Source organism: Trichoderma atroviride, chromosome 3, assembly GCF_020647795.1.
Source record: "Trichoderma atroviride chromosome 3, complete sequence".
Lineage (NCBI taxonomy): Eukaryota > Fungi > Ascomycota > Sordariomycetes > Hypocreales > Hypocreaceae > Trichoderma > Trichoderma atroviride.
Genome location: NC_089402.1, coordinates 1,752,790 through 1,775,637, shown reverse-complemented (window position 1 = coordinate 1,775,637; position 22,848 = coordinate 1,752,790). Strand labels below are relative to the sequence as shown.

Sequence of the window (22,848 nt, the reverse complement as noted above, 5' to 3'; positions counted from 1 at the left end):
TCATGTGATTTGTCATGTGTTTGTTTCAGTTTTAGATCATCTTGGCTCCTCTGTGACTGGTTAAAAGACGGCTGCTGTGGGGCTTTTCAGCCTTGGATATGGCTAAGCGCGCTTTCGGGCGTCTCCTGGGCGCATCATCTCCGCCGTCGCCGAAATCTTTCGAGGTCCTGTCGCTTCTTCCGTCATTCTCTTTTTCAGCGCCCAAACGTCGCTTTCTGCCTGACGATAGACTGGATTTGCTTTGTTTCATGGTATAGACCTCAACGGCGACGGGAAATCTATCCATCATGTCGAAGTTTACGAGGCTTTATTTGCGGATACCCCGTCCGAAGGTAGGCATTTGCTGGCGGTTTTACCTGTGACAACCTCTTCCTTTTGGTCACGAGATGGTCAAATGAGCGAAAAATGAAAAGGCATGGTGCTGACGGTTAGCGACTATAGACCCTCTTTGGCTTCATCAGCCTCCAGACCGGTACCGAACTGATTTCTCTGGCGCTGGTCTTCAACAAGGTCACCGGCGTTTACGGCCTTCTTGCTATTCTTACTGGATTTCAACTCTCGCTGTTCCAACTTACGACTTACATTTACTGCATCGGAATCCTCGGCACCCTCGTCTATCTGATCCCACACATCCGAAAACAGACTGCGTTCGAGTGCCTGGCCTTGGCGTGGTTGTATGTGATTGATACTGCTATCAACTGTGCGTCTACATTCGCTTTTGGAATGGACTGGTACTTTGCCAATGCTGCGCTATCGACCGGGTCTGGAGTCAAGCCTTCAAGCCTGCCCGATATTGTTGCCGAAGGGATGGAGGGTCTTCGCCGTGAAACCGCCATGCACGGGGATGCTGTGCCCCAGGAGACGGCGGCCAGCATGATTCTCATCACCGGATTGACCTTGATCCGAGTATACTTTAGCCTGGTTGTCATGAATTATGCACGACAGGTGCTGCAAAAGTATATGCAGCTGATGATCCTCGAGGGACCCGGCGTCGACGATCATGTGGGACCTTTTGCGACCGACCTGCCTGACGGTGAAGGCCGGAGGGGTCAGCTCGGCCGAACGATGGTGTCTTTTGGACGCAACTACTGGATGGATTATTCCGAGGCGGGAGAGTGGACTGTCGGAGGTACCAGCCGGAAGCCTAGCTCAACCGGTACTCTGGCCGGCGAAGTATAAGAGACGTATTGAGAGAGAAAGGGAGACTGGTTGAATCATGTAAAGACAAGGCAGACATATACCTAGTTGATGCGTGCAAATAGAGTCCAAAGAGAGTTGACGATATAGACGATGGGGAGCGGGACAGGGCGAAGGAGAAGGGGAGCGTATGAAATGACGCGATTGGAACCCCGCGATTCCTCATCGAAAGAAAGGAAAGAAGTCTCGGCATAGTTCTTGGTTTTTGCTGTTTTGGGCGGTCACGGGTGTGGCCTTAATTATTTAATACATAAAGTAACGCTGCTATTGGTATGCTTATTTGAAGGGTGCGGCAGAGACATGCGATCAAAGACAAGGAAAACCAGCTCCGACGGCCGGGCCCTGCGATTTGCTCGGCATTCGGAGGTGCTACTACGGTGCTAGTGACTGGCTTACAAGTTATGGGGCATCTGCTTGGCTGGACAAAGGACGAATGGACGAATGAGGTTGCCCGGCTCGTCGGCGCCCTCGAGAGAATGACGGAAGTCGGAGGGGGGAGTTTGATGGACCGGATGGGGTCTACCCAAGCACCAAGTCCAAGAGTCCCGCTCAGCCTAATCAATGGCAACGGATTGATGATGGATTTGCAAAATAGCTGTTGGAATAGGCGTGTCTGCGGCGTGGCTGCGGCGAGAGCGGCGGTCCAGCAGGTGCTGAACTGGGTTTAGTGTTGATGGCGTCAGTTGAGGGCATGAATTCGAGCAAAGGAAGTTGACGGCGGCGGTAGAAGCTGGGCGAGAGAGCATCTGAAGATTTTGCTGTTTCACGAGCTGATTGATTGATTCACTAGGTGCAATAATATGAGAGGATCAATGTATACTTGGAGAGTAGTATGGTTAGCCTTGATAAGGATAGTACCTTAATGAAAGGCAGGCGCTATATCAGTCCCTGGAACTTCTACAACGAACAATCATATCCCCTCCATCAACAATCCCCCATTCATGGCAGCAAAATCCTCTCCAGCTATCCATGCTACCGCTGTCGCATTGCAACGAATCTGACGGCAGGGATTTGTCAGAGAGAGCGATTTCGCCATCGCCGCCGTCCTATGGCTGCGCTCTGGCGGGTGGCGCCCACGCACGACTTGCGCACAACTCCAAAGCGCTAAGCGATCACGCAATCCTCGAAAACTCGGGCTTCTGCGGGGAATGGAAATTTGGCTGAGGCCAACCAGTGGAGCCGGGAGAGGCTTTTGGGAAATCCAAAGGCAGTCTGTGGTAGTAATTTGGCACGACTATTGACTGAGAGCACGGATGAGTCTTGCGGGATCGACTGGGGGTGAATTGGCCGTTGTCGAAACGGGTCGGTCTTATAACTAAAACCATGTCACCATTCCTCGTCACGTCGTTTCTCCAGACCTCTCTCACAAGGGACCTTTCCTGTTTTTCTTTCTTTTTTTCCTTTTCTGCCTCTCTTGCCTTTACATCTCTTCCCTCTTGTTCCCTAATTTGCCCTTTCGTTTGGTCCTGTAGAGACTACATTCCCGTCTCTCAAAGGCCTTGAACGAAATCGGTTCGAGGCGCCGGATACTAGAAAAGGGCATGGCGACCTCGGTTCAGATCCGCACGCCTGAAGAGGCCGGTAAGTCGATGATTTGTTGTGGAATACATGACTACAATTTATTTCTGCTCTTTTGGAGGCATTCTTGTGATTAAAGCTGGACTAATTCTTTTGTTCTTCTGTTCTCTGCAGCTGCGAGAATCGCCTACTTGTCCAGCGATGTCGTCATTTCCGTGCAGCCGTCATTGGCTGCCGATTCTGAGTTTTCCTCGCACCTGAAGCGCTTTGCCAGCCGCAAGGATCGAGGAATTGTCGCAGCTACTGAGGACACTGTGCCAGAGGTTAGTATTTGGCGATTTTTTTTAGCCCCGGAATGCTCGTTGTTTTGGTGGTTGGGGTTTTCTACCGCACTTACACATAATCATCTCACCCTGACGACGACCCGATCCTAGTCCGCCGACAGCCCGAAGACCACCATTGAAGCATGAAAACTCACTGACCACTGCCTGAATACAGATCCAACATGTCCGCCATAACAATGACCCCTTACTCTCTGTCTTTGCTCCCATCCGCTCAGGCAAGCTCGTCTCTGTCACCACCTCTTCTTCCATCCTCCTCCCCTCCATCTCTCACCTCTACAAGCTCGCCAACTACCCTGTTGTCCTGCATGTATCTCTCCAGCCACGCGGCTTTGCCGACTACTCCGTCATCACCTCTATCCGGAACTCAGGATGGACATTTCTCCAGTCTGAGACTCTCCAGGAGGTTCAGGATATGGCCATCACTGCCCATGCTTTGGCCCTGCGCACCGGCAAGGCTGTCATCCATTTCTTCTCTCCAGATACTTCAGCCCGTGATGAACCAATCGGTCTAGAGGACTTTACCGTAGTGAGAGCTGTCCTTGATATCGAGGGCGTCAGGAGGTTCCAGGCCAGCACCATCAAGGCCACGGGGTTATACGCCGACGATGGACACGCTGCCGTTTCCTCGGACCTCCAGGAAGTCGAGGCTTCTGGAAGCTCTGACAAGACCTCGGGTCTTCAGCAGTCAACCGCCTCACTCGCCTCCAAGGCAGTATCTGAGCAGTCTGCCAAGACCAGCCAGGCCAGCAGTTCCAGTACCCCTATTGGCGCTTCATCCGTCGCTACCACTGTCGAGACTGCCGCCCCCAGAGTGACATCAGAAGACGTCTACACCTGTGCCTCTCGCATCTGGGAGCAGCTGAACACCGCTCTTGGAAGACAATACAACGCCTTTGAGTACACTGGACCTGCTAATGCAGAGAACTGCCTCTTCATCTTCGGATCCGACACCAGCGCTTTTGCTCAAGCCATTAACAGCGCGAAGCCCGACGACGTTTATGCCAAGATTGGCATTCTCACTCCCCCGCCTGTACCGACCCTGGATCGGCTCCAAGCTCGTCTCCAGCATCCCAAACACCATCAAGAGGGTCGCTGTTCTGGAACAGATCCACCGAAAGACCACCAAATGGGGTCCCCTATTGATTGACGTCTTGTCCTCTGTTAGGAGCGGCCCCGGCGGTGTCGAGACAATCGTTGGCCACCAGCTGGGATACATTGCCCCCCGAGGCCACCACCCAGGCCCTCCGTGGTATTGTGCAGAATCTCACTGCTGAAAAGCCCATCCAGAACCTTGAAGTTGGTGTCAAGGAGGGACCGAGCGAGCCCGTTGCACAAGGCATTGAAGCCCCGAAGCTCGAGGTTGCTTATAATAAGATTCTCGACCAGCTTTTTGGCAGCAGAGCCTATATTGCCAATGCCCTGGGGTCCCAGGACGCCGGCATTTCTGCTACTGTATCTGCCAGCCCCGAGTTCGGTTTCGGTTCCCTGTTGGCCAGAAAGGAATTGCGAGCCAACTTCATCGCCGAAGTCAAGCAGGCGGCAAGCAGCTCTGGCTCTACCAGCGAGGCTCTGAAGAGCTGGCTGGCACGATGGGCCGTCAACTCTGGTGACCAGGCCAAGTCTGATCTCATTGCGGACGAGGTCATTGCCAAGTTAGAACAGGACAACTCTCCTGAGTCTCAGAAGCTCCTCTCCAACCGTGCGCTGTTTCGGAAGGAGTCGCTTTGGCTGATGGGCTCCGACGCTTGGGCTTACGACCTTGGTAACTCTGGTGTTCACCACGTCCTTGCATCTGGCGAAAATGTCAACATGCTCATTATTGACTCTACGCCTTACTCTGAGAAGGCTTTGGCCGATGCCAACCGCAGAAAGAAGGACATTGGTCTGTACGCCATGCACTTCGGCAACGCCTACGTAGCCTCAACTGCTGTCTACAGCTCATACACCCAGGTTCTTCAGGCCCTGCTAGAGGCCGATAGATTCAACGGCCCATCAGTTGTGTTGGCCTACCTGCCTTACTTTGGCGAGACTGACTCCCCTCTCACTGTTCTGCAGGAAACTAAGAGAGCCGTGGATACTGGATACTGGCCTCTCTATAGATGGAACCCGTCCAACGAGGCCAGCGGCGAGCCTACTTTCTCACTCGACTCTGAGCTCATCAAGAAGGAGCTGAAGGCTTTCCTTGACCGAGACAACCAACTGACCCAGCTCATGCAGAAGGAGCCTAGCTTTGCGTCCAACCTTGGCCAGGACTTTGGAACCGAGGTCCGCGCAGCACAGAAGAGGAAGGCAAAGGATGCCTACAACCAGCTTCTGGAGGGCCTTTTGGGTGCTCCTTTGACCATCCTGTATGCTTCCGACAATGGCAATGCCAGCAATGTTGCCAAGCGACTGGCCAACCGGGGTAGAGCCCGAGGCTTGAAGACGGCAGCCATGTCCATGGACGATTACCCGCTCGAAGATTTGCCAGGCGAAGAAAACATCGTCTTCATCACATCCACTGCTGGACAGGGAGAGTTCCCTCAAGATGGTCTGGCATTCTGGGATGCTATCAAGGACAACACCGATCTTGATCTAGCTACTGTCAACTACTCCGTCTTTGGTCTGGGCGACAGCCACTACTGGCCACGCAAGGAAGACAGGATTTATTACAACAAGCCGGCCAAGGATCTTGACCGAGTTTTGGGCAACCTGGGTGGCAGACGATTTGTTGATACTGGACTGGGAGACGACCAGGATCCCGATGGCTTCCAGACCGGCTACCAGGAGTGGGAGCCCAAGCTGTGGCAGGTCCTGGGCGTGGACAAGGTCGATGGCCTTCCCGATGAGCCCCCGCCAGTTACCAACGAAGATATCAAGCTTGAATCCAACTTCCTTCGCGGTACTATCGCTGAGGAGCTGAGGGATACATCCACCGGAGCCATCTCCGCCGCCAATCAACAGCTGACCAAGTTCCACGGTACCTACATGCAGGACGATCGTGATGTCCGCGACGAGCGAAAGGCCCAAGGCCTGGAGCCTGCCTACAGCTTCATGATTCGCTGCAGATTGCCTGGCGGCGTTGCTACTGCCGCGCAGTGGATTCAGATGGACGATATCGCCAACAAGCTTGGTAATGAGACGATGAAGCTCACCACTCGTCAGACATTCCAGTTCCACGGTGTTGTCAAGGGCAAGCTGCGACAGACCATGCAGGCTATCAACCGTGCTCTCATGACCACAATCGCCGCCTGTGGCGACGTGAACCGTAACGTCATGTGCAGCACTCTCCCCTCGCAGTCCAAGCTTCACCAAGAAGTCCACTCGTACGCCGCAAAGATCAGCAATCACTTGCTGCCTTCTACCAGCGCGTACCACGAGATCTGGCTGAAGGATGAGGACAACAAGAAGGTCCAGGTTGCAGGTGATGCCGTCAAGGATTTCGAGCCTCTGTACGGCCCCACCTACCTGCCCCGAAAGTTCAAGATCACCATTGCCATTCCTCCTTACAACGACACCGATGTCTATGCTCACGACATTGGCCTGATTGCCATTGTCAACGAGGCTGGTGTCTTTGAGGGTTTCAACGTGCTTGCTGGAGGTGGTATGGGTGCCACCCACAACAACAAGAAGACCTACCCCCAGCTCGGCCGCATGTTTGGCTTTGTTCCCAAGGAGCAGATCCACCTTGCCTGCGAGAAGATTATGCTTGTTCAACGTGATTTCGGTGACCGTAAGAACCGAAAGCACGCCCGTCTCAAGTACACCATCGACGACATGGGCGTCGAGGTCTTCAAGGGCAAGGTTGAGGACCTCTGGGGCCAGAAGTTCGACACTCCACGAGCTTTCGAGTTCAAAAGCAATGTTGACATCTTTGGCTGGCAGCGTGATGAGCTTGGCGTGAACCACTTCACCTTGTTCATCGAGAACGGACGTATCGAGGATACCCCCGACTTCCGCATGAAGACTGGTCTGCGAGAAATTGCCAAGGTTCACAAGGGCGATTTCCGCCTGACCGGCAACCAGCACCTGGTCCTCAGCGGCATCAGCGACGAAGATGTCCCCGCCATGAAGGAGCTGATGAAGAAGTACAAGCTTGACAACCTCCAGTTCTCCGGTCTCCGCCTCAGCTCATCCGCCTGTGTTGCTTTCCCCACCTGTGGACTTGCCATGGCCGAGTCTGAGCGATACCTCCCGCAGCTCATCACCAAGCTCGAGGCATGCATCGAGGAGAACGGTCTCCGCCAAGACTCCATCGTCATGCGTATGACTGGTTGCCCCAACGGCTGCGCTCGTCCCTGGCTCGCTGAAGTGGCCTTTGTCGGCAAGGCCTACGGCGCGTACAACATGTACCTCGGCGGTGGCTACCACGGCCAGCGTCTGAACAAGCTGTACCGTGCTAGTATCAAGGAAGAGGAGATCCTGGCCCTCATGAGGGGCCTATTGAAGCAGTACGCAGTGGAGAGGCAAGAAGGCGAGAGATTTGGTGACTTTTGCATTCGGGTTGGTCTTATCAATGAGACTACTGATGGACAGAACTTCCACGATAACGTAAGTCTCTTCTTCTAGTTATTTTCATCTTTAAAGATCCATTGTGCTAACTTTTCGGCAGGTTGCGGAAGAAGAGGAGCCCGAAGAAGAGTAAATGAATTGAGATGGTGTGAGATAAATTGTATTTTTTATTTTTTATTTTTGGATTAAAACACACTGGGCGTTGGATATCATCAAGTGAAAGCAGTATTGAATCAAATTTAGTTTCTCAAAAATATGGCATAAAGAGTAAAAAGATTTTTTCTAAGGCAAAGGCAGATATATATCAGTAATCTACCGTGACATGCATTCATAGATGTCAGAAATCAATGATCTGAAGCACATAAAGTATATTCTCATCAATGTCTCATAATTCAACAACCATCATTATCCTTCCATCAAATCCACCACTCTCCCATTTCCCATTAGTATCACCCTTTTTCCTTTCCTTCCTTTCTGCTTTTACCAAAAGCCTAAGCCACCGTGAATTCATATAGCATACCATGGAATGCTCTCGCATCACCAATATGCTTTCCAACGTCAAGGGGCTCATCGAACCCTTTCATTATAGACAAGAGACATACATCATACAGAGAATCCATATTGACAAACATTGTGCTTCTCTTTCTCGCAACGATACAGAAAAAAAGAACAGAGGCATCCAATCAGAATTGAAAGAGCCTCCAAAAACCCTCCCCAGTCTTTTTCCAAACTTTGTATAGGTACTTTGTTCAACTATTCGTGCCTCTTTCTTTCTTATAGAGGGGCATGAAGAAGAAGAGAAAAAGAGACGAGCCACCCACCGACTCTCCGTTTGTCAAAGGAGAGTAGAAGAAGAAAGAAAAGAAAAGAGAAAAGGACAAGAGAAAAATCTCTCAATCATGTAGGACATAATCAAAAGAAGCTGTACAAATCTAAAGAAACAGGAAACTGGATTCAAGATCTAAGGGCATTAGTAACGCTGCTCCCAACGCTGCTCATGGTTTCGCTAAACTTCTCGCCCATGCCACCCGCCCAGCTGGGCAGCTTGAGAGTCATGCGGATTCTGCCTTCAACTATCAGATGAACGAGGTTGATAACAGCAAACGTGGTAGAGCCAATAGCACGGAAGACAGCCAAGCCAGCCACACTCCACAACAAGAAGCGGAGATAAAAGTTGTCACCGATGCCCTTGCTACTATACACTTCTGATATGGCCATGGCGAGAATGGCATTCAGCACCATCCATGACACAACCATATAAGTTCGGACGCTCTTGTAGTAATCTTCCTGCAGTTGGGACTCGCTCGGGGGCTTCTCTGGGACTTCGACTCGGTCACGCAGATTGCGTAGAGCCTCATCATATCCACTGTCGATATCGAGCTGCTCGCTGGGCATTTCAAGCTCAACAGTCTCGCCCTTTCCGATGGCACCACCCAAATCAGTCTTGATAACATTGTCACCCTTGGTACCCCAGGTGACGTCGTGCGTGTTGCAGAAGGCGTAGACTTGAAGCGTGCAGATGTAACTTGGTAGCAGGAGGAAGTATTGACCAGCAGAGGTAAACATGTGCCACGGATCGAGGTACAGGAATGACATGGCAAAGTACAGACCTATCGTCGATGCCATGGACACAATGAGATTCGTAAACACGTTATTACCGAGAGTTAACGTTTGGCCACCCTCCTTGTGCGTAAACTGCCTGATGACAATGTAGATGATGGCGAAAGTCGTGTAAACCATGATGATGCTGTAGATAATCATACTGCTAAGATAAAGCTTTCGTGCGCCCTGTGGCCGGTTTCCGAGCGACAAGATGAACTGAATGGCGATGAGCAGGATGCATGTGTATCTCAAAATGATGAAGATGACGTTTCCGATGCCGTGCCCAAACGGATCGACCGTTGGGTCTGCCAGTCCACCAGCGACGAAGTAGAAAGCCAAGTAGAAGTTTGCGAGAGAAAAGTACGTGAAGAGCAGTTGAACAAATTGATAGACAAATTCAATGTAAAGAAGGACCTTGCGTGCAAGGGTATGATCAGTCTGTAGAATCTGTCGCATCTGGACAAGGGAGTAGACGGCAGCGAAGAAGGCACCGTTTAGCCATCTTCTTCTCTGAGAGATGAATTCGGGAACAGTGTCTACAGATTTAGAATGTTAGTTTTTGTTCTTTCTTTTAGGACAGCGTGCAAGATGTAATATTTTGAAAAGCAACATACCGGGAACGTCAGTTTCTCCGTGGCAACCCTTGACATATTTCAAAACCCATCTCTCGCCTCGCTTGGCTACGAGCTCCCAGCAAAGAATACGATCTTCGGCCAGGTACATATTGGCAGTGAACACGTCGGCGTGTTGGCCGTGAAGGGTCTCACCCTTGAAGTACTGGCTGAGAGGCCCATGACCAGTTTCATCGTTTTGCAGCGCGTGGTAACGGTAGGCACTGAGAGCACCGGGCAACACCGTAATGTATCCAAAAACAGACTCCAGAGGCTTATCCAAGATGTTGGACATCTTGTATTCGAAATTCTGGGACGCAACTAGAGGATTCAAAAGGTATGACCCGTATTTGCCCTTCAGGGCTTTGATTTCACCACATGCCCCAGCGACGTTGGAGTCAAAGTCAAAAGCCTTCCAGAGGTGGTACAGCGAAGTACCTCCTGGACGAGTTCCCACGTCTAGAAGAATACAGACATTGGGGTTCAGGGCCTTGCCAAATGCGTTGAAGAACCAACGGTGTGAGTTGAGCTTGCGCGAGTTCTTTTCTTTGAGGCAAAAGATGATTTGGCACGGCACGATGCCCTTTTCGGCGCCCTTGAATTTGAGATCAGAGTCGAGTGAGACTTGTGTTGTGTACTCATAGACGTGAGCCTGCACGGCCCTGTTGTTGACAAAGTTTTTGGCGATACCGTGCTGGTATACTCCCATGGCCGCCAAAGCGTCTAGTGTGCGTGGATGGATTTTCTCACGGCCATCGGAGATGATGCAAACGACCACCTTTTGCCAGCCATTCTCACCCCAGGTACGGGATCGAGAGCGAGAACAGAAGTGGGATATGTTCTTCATGACGGCATACATGGTTCTGGTGAAGAGAATCTCATCTTCATTGTACATGGTTACGCAGATGAAGAGCTCAGTCTCTCGAGTCGTCCGACCAATGGCCTGCCGGAGCTTGTACCCCCTGTCAACAAAGTCATCCGGGTCACAGGTCACAGCCGTGTATCTCATATGAGTGAATTCAACCTCATCTCGTCGCGGCAGAAAGCTGTAAAGAATGGTTGGGATTTTGCACTCTAGAACAAGCTCTCCGTTGATAAGAGGAACCTCCTTCTTGGCCATTTGCGGAGCGCGGACACCACGTCGCTCTTGCGCTCCGTCAGGCGCCGGCCCGTAGTGCTCATATTTGTCGAAATACTCATTCTCTTCTCCCAAAGTTTCTTGGTCGCCTGAGATGAACGACTCGCGGCCATCGCCGTAAGCGCGGCCATCTTCTTCATCGTAGTCATAATGATCGTAATGGTTGTCATAGTGGCGGTTATCGCTGAGATCCGACTCGGGACGGAAGATGTCTTCGTCATCAGGATGGTCGTAGGGAATTGAAACAGTTATGTCGTCTGTAAATTGCGAGGCTCGCGACGTGTTGCCAAAGCGAGGTGCCGGGGGCAGTGGACGTCGCGGGCTGCCGCCATACCTTGAAGACGGGGTTCCTGGTCTGGGGCTGCCGTTGATGTCTGAAGGCTCATAAGAATCATGAGAAGGCGGGGGGGCGAGAGTAGTCTGTCAGTCTCGATGCTGGAGACCACGGCCTATGAGGATCTCTAGTATCATAGGACATGTAAGATCCATCTGGCGGCGGAATGCTGGGAGCGTTGTCCCGAATAGACCCCGTCCGAGTGTGAGAGGACAAGACACTGGGTTCGTATTGAGGCCGCGGTGATCGCGAACTAATGGGCCTATCGTGTGAGCTTTTGGTCTTCCATCTAACGGTGGGCCTTTTCCTTTTTGGTGTTGTTGGAATTGTCTCTGCAGCAGCTGCAGCAGCAGCTTCCACTACGACTGGTTGTGGGGTTTGCTGTTGCTGTACGTCTGGTTGAGAAGCTGGCTGGGAAGCTGGCTGGTCGGACGCGGATAGACTCCCTCGTCGTCGCCGGATTCGCTCACTTGGCCCCTCCGGGATGGTTGGCAAGGCTTCCGCCAGGTTTGGACTTGTTGGGCTGCGTGGCAACTTTGCAGTGTTGATCTTGCGAATTTGTTTGATATAAAGAGGAGGGGGAATAACAACATCAGGAAGAGGGGGGTTGGGGAGATGGTGAACAGAAGGAGAGCCAGAAGCATGGCCATCCGCCGCGGAGTTTGCTGCTTGCAAATCCGTCTCTGGCTTGGGCTCTACGCTCGAGGCGGCTCTTGGACACTCGTCAAAAGCCATGGTGGATGTCCCGGGACTGGATCCGTGGAGTTTCGAGGCCGTCTTGGGTTGCAAGGACGGCGTCGATATGGAAGCTGGGGATCTATTTGGGGAAGCCGGTGTTGCCAATGGCGACGGCTGTGTCACGTACGGTCTCTCAGCGGGCTCTTCCACCGATGTCAACAATCGGACGGCGGCGGCGCCATGGCCGGTGGGCGAGTCCAGCTCGTCGTCGTACGGCGGCAAACTATAATCGGGAGGTATGTCGGAGCGACGATGGCGGTCCATTGTCATGCAATGCCTGTGGGCGGATGTTTAAGCTTTGGAATGCTGTTAGAATTAGAGCTAGAGCCAGATCCAAGCCAAGCGGCCTGCACCACCAGCAATCACTTCGGATTCGATGTGAGGCGAGACAAGATGGTGCTGATGCGTCGATGCGGTGTGTTGCTTGGTCGTTGAGGCGCCCGTCGCAATCGCTGCTGGAGGGAAACAATAAACAAATGAAGGAATATCGCAGCCCGACAAAACAAGACAAGAATATTTTGAGAGGTGGAATACGGCCCCGGGCTGCATAAAGATAAAGGCGGGCTTCAGATGCAGCGGCTCTGGGGACATGCGTGTGCATGCCAGCTGGAAACGTCCGCAGTGGAGCAGCCGCACAGCTTGAGCGCTCGCCCGCCAAACAAATGCTGGGCGTGGCCCGTTGGCCCAGCAACAGGCGGTCGTGGGCGCAGCACAAGGCCGTTGGCGCCCCGTAGCGACACGCAGCAGCCCGGCAGGCCGGCCGCAGGAACCGCGCAATCACTGCTAGCCGCTGTGTTTTAAAAACAAAGAGTCGTGTACCTGACCCGAACCCCGGCCATCGATCGAGGCTGGGGCTTACCAGAATGGATTTGGGTTTGCGAATGTCGCCGGCGCCGCGCAGGGGGCGGTGAGGCAAACACGCAGCCATTACGTGCATGCAGCTGTATCTGCCATTGTCTCCCGTGCTATTCTATTTAGGCATTGGCACAACAACATTAGCCAGAGCGCTTCAGCTGCCCGTATCACAAAACACACGCAGCCATCTTCAGGAAAAAACGCGCTAGTTTCGCTTCCCCAGAACACGGCGCTGTCGGGCTGGAGGTTTCTGCAGCGATATACAGTAGCGGTCTGTCTTGCAGCTCTTCTCCACAGCCCAAGGTCAGGGGCAAGGGATCTTGACACCAGACATGAGCTTATTATTAGGTATCGTGTTAATCTTATACGAGGTAAAACTCTGTATATAATTAGAATTACTCAACGTTTGGCAAGAACTTGCTTCGCCCTTCAAACTCGTACATTGCGTATATCCTCTGTTGTAGAAGATGTACGTACCACCGCGCTCATAACGCGGCTTTCATCTATGCACGCCATATCCATCTATGCTCCATGCTCAACCAGGTTTCCTCATATCACAATGTCTCTATCGGCCAACGCGAAAAGGCATCGATATTTCACTGGTCATTTCGAGAAAAATGGAAAAAGTTCAAAAGCTTACTAAATGCTTAGGAGCAGTTACTGATATGTTTGAAAGAGGATCTAGTGGTACCAAGGCAATGCGAATAAGGGCAGCAGCTCTCACCAGCTTGCAATCCGGCCTCTGCTCACATTTGGATCCCCAAGCTTCTCTGCGCAGTTCTAATTCAGACGTACATATACATATAAACATACATACATACATAGGTAGAGATGTCATTGATAATAAATCGTGACAACCAATGCTCCCATCTCAATTCTGTCTCGCCTCTTGCGGCCAACGCTCGTCTCCTTCAGCTGCCGTACCTGGAACCTCTACCGCCAACCAATCTACCGCCAAGCTGCAGCCATTGCTGCCCCTCCATGCCGGTACTCGATACCTTAGCAGTTGCACGGAGCCCGCACTGACGCAATTAGCCCAGCAACCATGCCAATCAGGAACCGCTGTAAACAGAGCCGCCCTGAATGCGACACCATCGCCTCCCGCTATCCACGCGCACCCTATCTCCATATCTCTATCTACTATCATCCCCATCAGCCTCAGCGCATCGCCAGAACTCTCGACTTGCTGTCTGGTGCTGAGCCCGCCCGGTCGAACAGCATATTCTATTCCCTCTAGCCTCGCCGTCCAGCCCGCTGCCTGTCTTCGCTGTCGGTCTGCGCATCTCCGTATGCTCTATACTGTTCTCCTTGTCCATTCCGCGACATACCATCCATTGCCCCGCTAACCAGTTGGTATGCACGCAGAGCATCGTATTGCATTTCAGCTTATTCGACCTGTCGGCCAAAAACCCTCGCCTCGCCTCGCCTCGCCATGGCTCAGTTCTTGCAGACAGTGTCAGTCCAGTCCTACCTTTATCCGCGTGCTCTCGTCTTCTGCCAACTTCAACATGTCCCTGCTGCTGCAATATCTCAGCCCCAGGTCTCGTGCCAAAATGCAGCACCTGAATAACCCCATCCTCCCCGTCTACGAAGATCCTCCTCTTAAGCCCGTGTTAAATACTGTGATTGCTGATGGCGAGATATTCCTAAGCAGAAACCAGAAGACGAGAAATCAGTTCCGCCCTCGCGCCGGTAAAGGAGGTGTCAATAGCTACCAGCTACGTCAATATGCTGAAGTTACTTTGGGGGGAGGTAGCTTGAGAAAGGTGGTCAAGCTCCCCGAGGGCGAAGATGAGAATGAGTGGCTAGCAGTCAATAGTAAGTTTGACCGCTGCCTATTGGCCAGCTGAACATCAAAAGCCTAACGATAACCAGTGGTGGACTTCTACAACCAGATCAATCTCCTCTATGGTGCCATCACCGAATTCTGCTCCCCGCAGTCGTGTCCTGAGATGAAGGCAACCGATGAGTAAGGGACATCCCATCCGACCACTGCAAATCCTGGAAGCGAATTAACGTCCATAGGTTTGAGTATCTTTGGCAGGACAGCGAAAACTACAAGCGGCCAACCAAGATGGCTGCACCTGCCTATATAGAGCAACTGATGGCGTGGGTTCAGGCCAATATCGACAACGAGTCTGTCATGCCTAGCAAGATTGGTAAGCACCTCCCTCTTGATATCTTCATATTCACCTTGTGTCGAGTTTGGCTATTTACACTGTTCATAGGCGTCCCGTTCCCCAAATCGTTTGGAACGCTCATTCGCCAGATCTTCAAGCGAATGTATCGTGTGTATGCCCATATCTACTGCCACCACTATCCTGTTGTCCGGGAACTGGGACTGGAGCCTCATCTAAACACTAGCTTCAAGCAGTACGTGCTCTTCATTGACGAACACGGCTTGGCAAGCGGGCGTGATTACTGGGGTCCTCTTGGCGACCTTGTCGACAGCATGCTGAAGAGCGACTGATTCAGCATCATTCTTCACTTGGCTTTTTTTTTTCTGATTTCTGTTTAATTGATCACTCTGAACTGCAAGCGACATTGCAACGATGCTTAATAGGGAGCAAGGCAAGGCGTTAGGATAATGTAGAATTGAAAATTGGCATCTGGGTCTATCGGGCAGAATCGGGTAAGGTCATGGATAAGGGACTAGGTAGTACTATGAGCATGCATGCAAGATTGTGTGCTGTTTGGAGGCCATGTTTTATAAAACATTCAGCAAATGCATTCATCACAAGAAGATGATAGTAAGAAGAAGTTATGCCACGAGTATGGACACGCTCAGATCCAGAAACCCTTTTATATCAAGTAAAAAAAATCAACATTCACTGTTTTAGGTAATCTGTAGATCGCTAAGATGGCGGCAGCTGGTGGGCGCAAACCTCTGTATGAGGCAATATTAGGTAAGCCTAAAATTTTGGTGCCTCACCCGTGCGGCAAGGCATCAACTTCCAAAATTGCCGGCCGACGAGAACCTCACCACCAGCGAAAACCGATCTCTACGAAAGCCGGTCTCTCACCACCCTCCGCCGTCCCATCCACAATCGCCATGCTGTCGCGACAAGTCTTCCGTTCCCTCAGAGCCGCTGCTCCTCAGCGTGCCTTTGCCGCTGTCCCGGCCCGGACTTTTGCTGCCGCTGCCAGCGCCGACGTCAAGGCCCCCATTGCTGTCTTTGGCCTCGATGGCACCTACGCCACTGCTCTGGTACGGACGCCTCCCGCGAAGAATCATGCAAGATTTCATTTTGGTGCCTGCAATGGCAGGTTTGCCAATTGTGCAAAGTGCCAATGCCGCAGACATCGAGCGAATTAGCAGCGTCAAAAACACCACCGCGAAAATGGCTAATCCTTGCGTCAATTTCTAGTACACCGCGGCCTCCAAGACTTCCACCCTCGATGCCACCGCCAAGGAGCTCGCCAAGCTGGGCTCCATCGTCGAGAAGGACTCCAAGCTGGTTACCATCCTCTCCGCCCCGACTCTGACCCCCGCCGACCGATCTGCCATCGCGGCCGAGCTCGTCAAGCAGGCCGGTGCCAGCGGTCCCACCCTCAAGAACTTCCTCGACACCCTCGCCGAGAACAACCGACTGGGTCTCCTGAACGGCGTGATTGAGAAGTTTGGCCAGATTGTCTCTGCTGCCCGTGGCGAGGTTGAGATGACCGTCACCAGCGCCCAGGTGCGTTTCCAATCTTTTGGGATCCCTTGTTGAATATTTCGACAAAATCACGACGTCGCTTTAGTTGCGAAATGACACACATACACACACTTGGAGAGATACGAATTATTCTAACTCGAGTATCATCATAGGCTCTTGACTCTAAGCTCCTGTCCCGTCTGGAGAACGCCGTCGCCAAGTCTTCCTACGTTGGCCAGGGCAAGAAGCTCAAGGTCACCAACGCTGTACGTTCAAGCTCTATATTTTTCTTCTCCCCATTCGCCAGTGGGAGGATGTCACCATTTATCTCAAATATCAAACTAACATCAATGCTCTAGGTCAACCCCGATATCATTGGTGGACTCGTCGTCGAGGTCGGCGACCGAACCATTGACCTCAGCGTCTCCGCCCGCATCAGCAAGATGAACAAGCTCCTTACTGACAACCTGTAATTTATTCATGTATTAAAAAATATCACCAATCAAAACAAGGAGCCTCTTTTTGTTGAAACGTCCATAAAAAAAAGAGAGAAAAGAGGGATCAATTTTATACAAAACGAAGCTCTCTACCACCATGTATAGAATCTGGGCTTGCTTCTTGAAGGAGAGACCTGGGGGGTTTTCTGTTTTTGTATGCGTCCATCTTTATATAGGAAAAGACGGATGCAAATAGTGTAAAGAGAGGGGGGGGTGCTGTTATCTGGTGGAGCAGCATGTTTCAAATAGAGAGCAAATTTATCTAGAGAAAATGGGCTTTTCTATATGCCTATCAATGGGTATCACTCAGGTGCATGTATGAAGCGGCCTCTTCTGATATGATGAGACATGCTGACACGGCTACAGGGAGAAGGACTTCACACCCCCAATCACTGAGCTATTTTTTCCACTCTTTGATACATAAATTCAATCGTTTTTACTAGGAAAAACTATGCTCAAAACACTATCCAATTCCACCCGTCAGATTGTTATACTGTAGACCTCTTACCTTGTTCTGTAGTTTCCAATTGTAACATAGATAAAGTCCCGCCTTTTACTTTTTTTAGACCCAGACATCTTCAAATTTCCAAATTTAGCTCAGTCACAAGGCACAAGGGAAATAGCCTATGCCCTAGTTTCATATTCGTCGCCTCCAGAGTCCTCCTCATTGCCAGCGCCGTTGTATCTACGAAGCTGATCGGAGATGTACCGGTGCATGTGAGAATCAGCTTCCTGCTTCTCTTTGATCCTTTCAGGGTCATCGTGATAAACCGAGTTGGTCACGGATCGAGCATCGTCGTCACCATTGATAGACGATTCAAAGTCGCTTCGGGCACCGATGGAGCGGGCTGTTGATGATCGTCTGAGGTGGCGTCTGCCTCCCGGGTGAGGGACGCCGTTGTCTATATGCCTCTGGAAAATATCATCAAAGTAGTGTGCCATGGTGGCTGATGGTGTTCGAGGAGTTTGAGGCAGACGGCAGGTGACGCTATTTTGGAGAAGAGCTCAGTCAGTATACACTTCATCAAATAGCGAATAAAGGTTGGATGCAAGTTATTCAAGACTTACCCTGTGTCATGAATCAACCGAGCAATGAGACCGGTCCACCCAGTTTGGTGAGTAGCACCGAGACCCCTACCGGTGTCGCCGTCAAAGAACTCGTGGAACCAAAGGTAGTCTTTCCAGTGCTCGTCGTAGTCGAGGCGATCATCTCCAGCGTTGATGCTGCGCCTTCCGTAGTCATCGCGGGCAAAGAGGTGCTGCAGCCGATGCTGGAGTTCTTCCGAGACCTTACCCAGATGCATTTCGATGCCACTGCCAGTAGGGCATTCAACCTTGAAGTCGGGCCCGTAGAAGAGGTAGAATCGCTGGAGCGACTCAATCAGCAAAAAGTTGACGCAGAGCCAAATCGGTCCTCTCCAGTTACTGTTGCCGCCAAACAGTCCAGTGTCAGAGTCTCCGGGAACGTAGCCAACTTTGAACTCTTGACCCTTGACTTCCATGGAGTAGGGGTTTTCTTTGTGGTATTTGGATAATGAACGAATGCCGTGGTCACTGAAAAACTCATCCTCATCCAGCATTCGTACCAGAATCTTCTCTAGCCTCTCTTTGCTGACGATTGACAGGAGAATACGATTGCCCTTTCCTCTTTTCTGGATGCTGGCCATGTTCCTCTCCGCCAGATCGCAGCGATTTTGTATGAACCAATCGACTCTCTTCTTGAATGAGGGCAGCTTGTTGATAAGCTCAGGTTCCAGAGTTGCGGTTGCATAAAGAGGAATGAGGCCGACCAATGATCGTACAGGCAGCTGCTGGAGCCACGGCCCACCCCAGGAGATGGCATCATAGTAGAAACCGTCCTCTTCATTCCAGAGCGACTGCTCATCCTTTTGTCCTGTTCGGAAGGTCATGGCATCGCTGATGAAGATGAAGTGCTCGAAGAACTTGGAGGCAATATCCTCATAGATGCGACGATGCTTTGCAAGTTCAAGGGCAATGTTCAGCATGGAAAGGCAGTAGAATGCCATCCAGCCGGTGCTGTCAGCTTGTTCAAGGACACCGCCCGTAGGCAGTGGCTCGGAGCGGTTGAACAGACCGATGTTATCGAGTCCCAAGAAACCACCTTCAAAGACATTTTTACCGTCTGCATCTTTTCGGTTTACCCACCACGTAAAGTTGAGTAGAAGCTTTTGAAAGACTCGCTCAAGGAAATCAATATCCTGGCGGCCATACAGCTTTCGTTCAATCTTGAACGTTCTGAAAGTGGCCCAGGCGTGGACGGGGGGGGTTGACATCACCAAAGTTCCATTCATATCTTTAAGCTTGAGTTAGCGCTACGAATAGGGTAAAAACAAAAAAAAAACCTCAGACGGAGTTACTTACGCAGGTATTTGACCATTGGGGTGACAGTACCATTCTCTGGTAAACAGATCAAGCTGCTTCTTTGCAAAGTCAGGGTCAATCATTGCCAGGGGAATGCAGTGGAAGGCACTATCCCAAGCGGCAAAGAATGGGTATTCCCAAGAGTCTGGCATCGACAAGATATCGTCGCAGTGCATATGCCTCCACTGTTGATTGCGTATGCCCATTCGGTCGGCGGGCGGAGGAAGGGTTCCGGGATCTCCCTTTGCCCACTGATCCCAAACGAAGTGGTAGTGTTGCTTTGTCCACATCATACCCGAAAAGGCTTGTCTCTGGATGTTACGCAGATCCTCAGTCATAGGAAGAGGGCTAATTCTGAAGTAGAATTCATCTGCTTCCTCTCTGCGCTTTTCAATGATGTCGTCAAACTCCTCTTCGTCGAGATACGACTCATCTCGCTTGGTGAATCGAAAACGGACAACTATTGTCATTTGTCAGAATCTAACCATACGCTGTATTCTGTACTCTGTTTTGGAGATGGGTAGTCGCTTACCAGCGCATTCACCAGGGTTAACACCGCCGTCTTCGTTGAAGTTATACCAAGCAGCACACTTTGTGCCGGTTTGGTTGGGGTTAATGGCCCCTTTTTCTCCGTCAACAATGTATCTGTGGAAGGCGTCTTTGACATAGGGCTGCGGATTCTCCTGTTCATAGAGACGCTCGTAATTAGTGTCATTCTCGGTAAACATGAGCTTAGGCATGACGTCTGTTCCCGACGAGCCAACGCCAGGGGAAGGGGAGAGAAGGAAATATCTCTCTCCCAGCTTCCAGTGCTTCGACTTGGCGGAGTCTTCGCCGTAGGCCGCGATATTGGGCTTCTTGTCCTCTGGCTCTCTACCCCAGCTCCAAGTGTTCCGGAACCATACATGGGGCATGATGTGGAGCGGGGCTGGATCAGGTCCTCTGTTCCAAGCAGTTACACGGAAGAGGAGTTCATCTGGATCGTCCGTCTCTTTCGCTGTTTCGATGAAGATATCCCAGTACCGATTGTCATCGAAAATTCCAGTGTCAAGAAGCTGATACTCTTTGTCTTGTCTTGTTCTCCGAGCATTTTCCTTGATCAGATCGTCATAGGGAAACAGCTTCTGAGGATACTTGTAAAGGAACTTCATGTAGGAGTGCTGATGCTACGTTAGTATCAACGGAAAACGGACGACCGACGAGCGAATTAAGACATACAGTCTGGCCAAGCGAGCGTTAGTATAGTTCGTTGGACAAGAGAAGGAGGAATTTCGACTTACAGGAGTGTTATCAACATGGAAATGGGCTTCTTTGATACTTTCGCCATGATTTCCTTGCGGGTTGGACAGTCCAAAAAGACGCTCCTTCAAAAAGGGACTAGTTTATCAATCAGGACAACGTTCGTTTTCGGATATCTGAGAATTGGCATGGCACACTCTTCTTCGTTCCAAAAGGCAAAGCCAATGTTCTGAAATCCATGTGTATCCGAGACACCGGCAATACCGTCCTCGCCCCATCTGAAAGTTCGAGACCGGGCATGATCGTGCGGGAAGTCTATTAGAAGGATTAGCACAGGTTTTCAAAGAGTAACAGCAGAAGGCTGCACTTACGGCTCCAGGCATCACCATCGGCACTGTAATCCTCTCTGACTGTTATAGATGTCAGCATCCCATTCGTATTGCCACAAGCATGTTGCGGAAACTACCTGTCGCCCACTGCCTTTCGGCAACGTACGGGCCCCATTTCTTCCAGTACTTGGTTCGCTCTCTGTCCTCTTTCAACCGCTTCTCCTCCTCTGTGAGGTATTCGTGGCCGTCGTGGACAACCATTGTGCAAGTGGAGTGGACGGGCGGGCCGTGTGATGGACGTCAACTGGAGGCTGCTGTGATCCGGCCCCGGATGGATAGAGGATAGAGGGCAAGGAGGGGTAGAGACGACAAACAAGAATAGAGACAGAGACGGAGGAAGAAGGGAAGAAGGGAAGAAGAAAAGGGGAGCTGGATATCGGAGTTTTGTATAAGGATTGCCCTCAATGGCAATCCGATGCAGCAGCAACAGCCTTGGCCTATCGGCAGTGAGCTACTTAATCCTGCTAGCAGAGCTTAGTTGTCCAGCGTGGGGCAGATGGAGGGGCAGAATGCAACGCAGAACGCTTATAGTGGTTGCGCCACCTCTTGGGCCTCTCGTTGGCGGTTTGCACGCTGCAGCTATTGGTGCCTGATTGGAGCCACGACGGTTCAGCGCCGCTATAAATGGAGATAAGCCCTCTATGCCGTAGGTACGAGTGCTTTACATGCGCCGTGCATCTCGATCGTGTAGTCGCGGGTACGGCACCGGATGGGCTTTTATATGAATGCAAAAAAGCCTCTGCCAGAATCCACGACCGCGTCAAATGGCCTGCGACCACGAGTTTGGCGCCCAACCCAACAGGCTACCAGATTCGAATACCTGCAGTGATACAAGTCTAGCTGTCACGGATCTGTAAACATGACGTACGCTGCTTTCTTCCAGACGCGGGCCATGGCGGAGCTTCTGACATGGCAAGGTTCAATTTCTCGCAGCAGCTCTGCATGTGCATTTTTGCCCAACATTCTGTTCCGCAAAAGGCTCTTCTCACTAGCTGCTGTTTGGCGGGTTACGGAGAGATTGAACGCCGTGAGGAGAAGCAGGCTTTCTGCGCGTTATTGAACTTTTTTCGAGGTAAGCGATATACGAGTATGACAGTGACGTCAGGACTATGGAAAGACGCTGAATCGAGTCAGCAAACGAGCAGAGAGATGTACTGTAGCGAGTAGCGGTTTGCAAGTTAGCTGGCTAGGGAGAGCATGCAGCCGTGGGCACAGGCGCTAGCACCAGGCTAGACGATAAGCTGGCTGGGCACATGTGAATCAAATTTGAACTGAAAGCACTAGAACGCGCCACTGTGCCATGATCGCTCGATTGTCGTCTTCAAATGGCCCAGAAAACGTGGCGGATATATATGAGGCACAATGTGAAATTACCACAACCGGCAGCGAGGCCAGGCACCGCCGTCAGCCACCGAGGCTGGGTCCAGGGGCTCTGTTGGGAAAACGTGCCGGTATAAGAGCATCGCTGCCCTATCGAGGTCTAGGCCTATCGGAACATCGATAGTACTGTACTATGGATTTGATGTTCTACAGCAGGCTGCGGCCCCAGGAATACAGACTCAATGCTACATACAACCGCGCACACTTGACAAGACATCTCAACAAGGCAAAGGACAAAAGATCAAATAACTAATGTGCACGGCAGAACAGCAACCAATCATCAAACACGTGCTTATCATCAATCTGTTCACTTCATTTTCCTGTGCAAGGGGGCGCTGTCTCGCCTCGGATTCCTCTTCGATTTGCCCCTGTCCCCAGATCTCCGAACCGCCAAGGGCCAGGCTGCGCTAGAGCTGCGCGCTGGACAGCAAATGTGGCCAGTTGAGCTTCCAACACAGCTTCGCCACAGCAGTTTCGCGGCCCTTTGGCGAAATC

At 51.4% G+C, this 22,848-nt stretch overlaps 10 protein-coding genes across 10 annotated transcripts; 5 read left to right on the top strand and 5 right to left on the bottom strand.

Annotated features, from left to right (window-relative positions):
• Nucleotides 1-73: 73 nt before the first annotated feature.
• TrAtP1_005813 (uncharacterized protein) lies at nucleotides 74-1,479 on the top strand. Its single transcript, XM_014089039.2, has 2 exons — nucleotides 74-332; nucleotides 442-1,479. The coding sequence occupies exons 1-2, from the start codon at nucleotides 288-290 to the stop codon at nucleotides 1,177-1,179; spliced, it is 783 nt and encodes a 260-aa protein (XP_013944514.1). The 5' UTR covers nucleotides 74-287; the 3' UTR covers nucleotides 1,180-1,479.
• Nucleotides 1,480-2,738: 1,259 nt separating this feature from the next.
• On the top strand, nucleotides 2,739-4,206 carry TrAtP1_005812 (uncharacterized protein; the record flags this gene model as incomplete). The annotated part of the gene is made up of 3 exons (XM_014089040.2): nucleotides 2,739-2,778; nucleotides 2,890-3,038; nucleotides 3,214-4,206. 3 exons carry the CDS (start codon nucleotides 2,739-2,741, stop codon nucleotides 4,204-4,206), a joined length of 1,182 nt encoding a protein of 393 aa, XP_013944515.2.
• A 256-nt stretch (nucleotides 4,207-4,462) lies between these two features.
• TrAtP1_005811 (uncharacterized protein) lies at nucleotides 4,463-4,690 on the bottom strand (the record flags this gene model as incomplete). Its single annotated transcript, XM_066112873.1, has 1 exon — nucleotides 4,463-4,690. One exon carries the CDS (start codon nucleotides 4,688-4,690, stop codon nucleotides 4,463-4,465), a length of 228 nt encoding a protein of 75 aa, XP_065968959.1.
• Nucleotides 4,691-4,790: 100 nt separating this feature from the next.
• On the top strand, nucleotides 4,791-7,683 carry TrAtP1_005810 (uncharacterized protein; the record flags this gene model as incomplete). The annotated part of the gene is made up of 2 exons (XM_066112872.1): nucleotides 4,791-7,589; nucleotides 7,651-7,683. 2 exons carry the CDS (start codon nucleotides 4,791-4,793, stop codon nucleotides 7,681-7,683), a joined length of 2,832 nt encoding a protein of 943 aa, XP_065968958.1.
• Nucleotides 7,684-8,504: 821 nt separating this feature from the next.
• Nucleotides 8,505-10,883, bottom strand: TrAtP1_005809 (uncharacterized protein; the record flags this gene model as incomplete). The annotated part of the gene is made up of 2 exons (XM_014089042.2): nucleotides 8,505-9,688; nucleotides 9,767-10,883. 2 exons carry the CDS (start codon nucleotides 10,881-10,883, stop codon nucleotides 8,505-8,507), a joined length of 2,301 nt encoding a protein of 766 aa, XP_013944517.2.
• A 409-nt stretch (nucleotides 10,884-11,292) lies between these two features.
• Nucleotides 11,293-12,243, bottom strand: TrAtP1_005808 (uncharacterized protein; the record flags this gene model as incomplete). The annotated part of the gene is made up of 2 exons (XM_066112871.1): nucleotides 11,293-11,488; nucleotides 12,101-12,243. 2 exons carry the CDS (start codon nucleotides 12,241-12,243, stop codon nucleotides 11,293-11,295), a joined length of 339 nt encoding a protein of 112 aa, XP_065968957.1.
• Nucleotides 12,244-13,937: 1,694 nt separating this feature from the next.
• TrAtP1_005807 (uncharacterized protein) lies at nucleotides 13,938-15,675 on the top strand. Its single transcript, XM_014089043.2, has 6 exons — nucleotides 13,938-14,115; nucleotides 14,194-14,283; nucleotides 14,483-14,646; nucleotides 14,704-14,797; nucleotides 14,854-14,987; nucleotides 15,057-15,675. Exons 2-6 carry the CDS (start codon nucleotides 14,261-14,263, stop codon nucleotides 15,296-15,298), a joined length of 657 nt encoding a protein of 218 aa, XP_013944518.1. The 5' UTR covers nucleotides 13,938-14,115; nucleotides 14,194-14,260; the 3' UTR covers nucleotides 15,299-15,675.
• A 13-nt stretch (nucleotides 15,676-15,688) lies between these two features.
• On the top strand, nucleotides 15,689-17,362 carry TrAtP1_005806 (uncharacterized protein; the record flags this gene model as incomplete). The annotated part of the gene is made up of 5 exons (XM_014089044.2): nucleotides 15,689-16,036; nucleotides 16,197-16,508; nucleotides 16,640-16,732; nucleotides 16,826-17,279; nucleotides 17,330-17,362. The coding sequence occupies 4 exons, from the start codon at nucleotides 15,689-15,691 to the stop codon at nucleotides 16,937-16,939; spliced, it is 867 nt and encodes a 288-aa protein (XP_013944519.2). The 3' UTR covers nucleotides 16,940-17,279; nucleotides 17,330-17,362.
• Nucleotides 17,363-17,587: 225 nt separating this feature from the next.
• Nucleotides 17,588-18,990, bottom strand: TrAtP1_005805 (uncharacterized protein; the record flags this gene model as incomplete). The annotated part of the gene is made up of 2 exons (XM_066112870.1): nucleotides 17,588-17,951; nucleotides 18,032-18,990. The coding sequence occupies 2 exons, from the start codon at nucleotides 18,988-18,990 to the stop codon at nucleotides 17,588-17,590; spliced, it is 1,323 nt and encodes a 440-aa protein (XP_065968956.1).
• A 214-nt stretch (nucleotides 18,991-19,204) lies between these two features.
• TrAtP1_005804 (uncharacterized protein) lies at nucleotides 19,205-21,174 on the bottom strand (the record flags this gene model as incomplete). The annotated part of the gene is made up of 7 exons (XM_014089045.2): nucleotides 19,205-19,277; nucleotides 19,346-19,805; nucleotides 19,878-20,505; nucleotides 20,626-20,722; nucleotides 20,782-20,899; nucleotides 20,956-20,994; nucleotides 21,051-21,174. 7 exons carry the CDS (start codon nucleotides 21,172-21,174, stop codon nucleotides 19,205-19,207), a joined length of 1,539 nt encoding a protein of 512 aa, XP_013944520.2.
• Nucleotides 21,175-22,848: the final 1,674 nt, after the last annotated feature.

Excerpts from the sequence above, each read along its gene's own strand:
- TrAtP1_005807 (XM_014089043.2), top strand. The coding sequence starts at position 14,261 with ATGGCTCAGTTCTTGCAGACAGT. Across the intron at positions 14,647-14,703 it reads TGAGTGGCTAGCAGTCAATA|TGGTGGACTTCTACAACCAG; the intron begins GTAAGTTTGACC and ends AACGATAACCAG. Across the intron at positions 14,798-14,853 it reads GAGATGAAGGCAACCGATGA|GTTTGAGTATCTTTGGCAGG; the intron begins GTAAGGGACATC and ends TAACGTCCATAG.
- TrAtP1_005813 (XM_014089039.2), top strand. The coding sequence starts at position 288 with ATGTCGAAGTTTACGAGGCTTTATTTGCGGATACCCCGTCCGAAG. Across the intron at positions 333-441 it reads TGCGGATACCCCGTCCGAAG|ACCCTCTTTGGCTTCATCAG; the intron begins GTAGGCATTTGC and ends TAGCGACTATAG.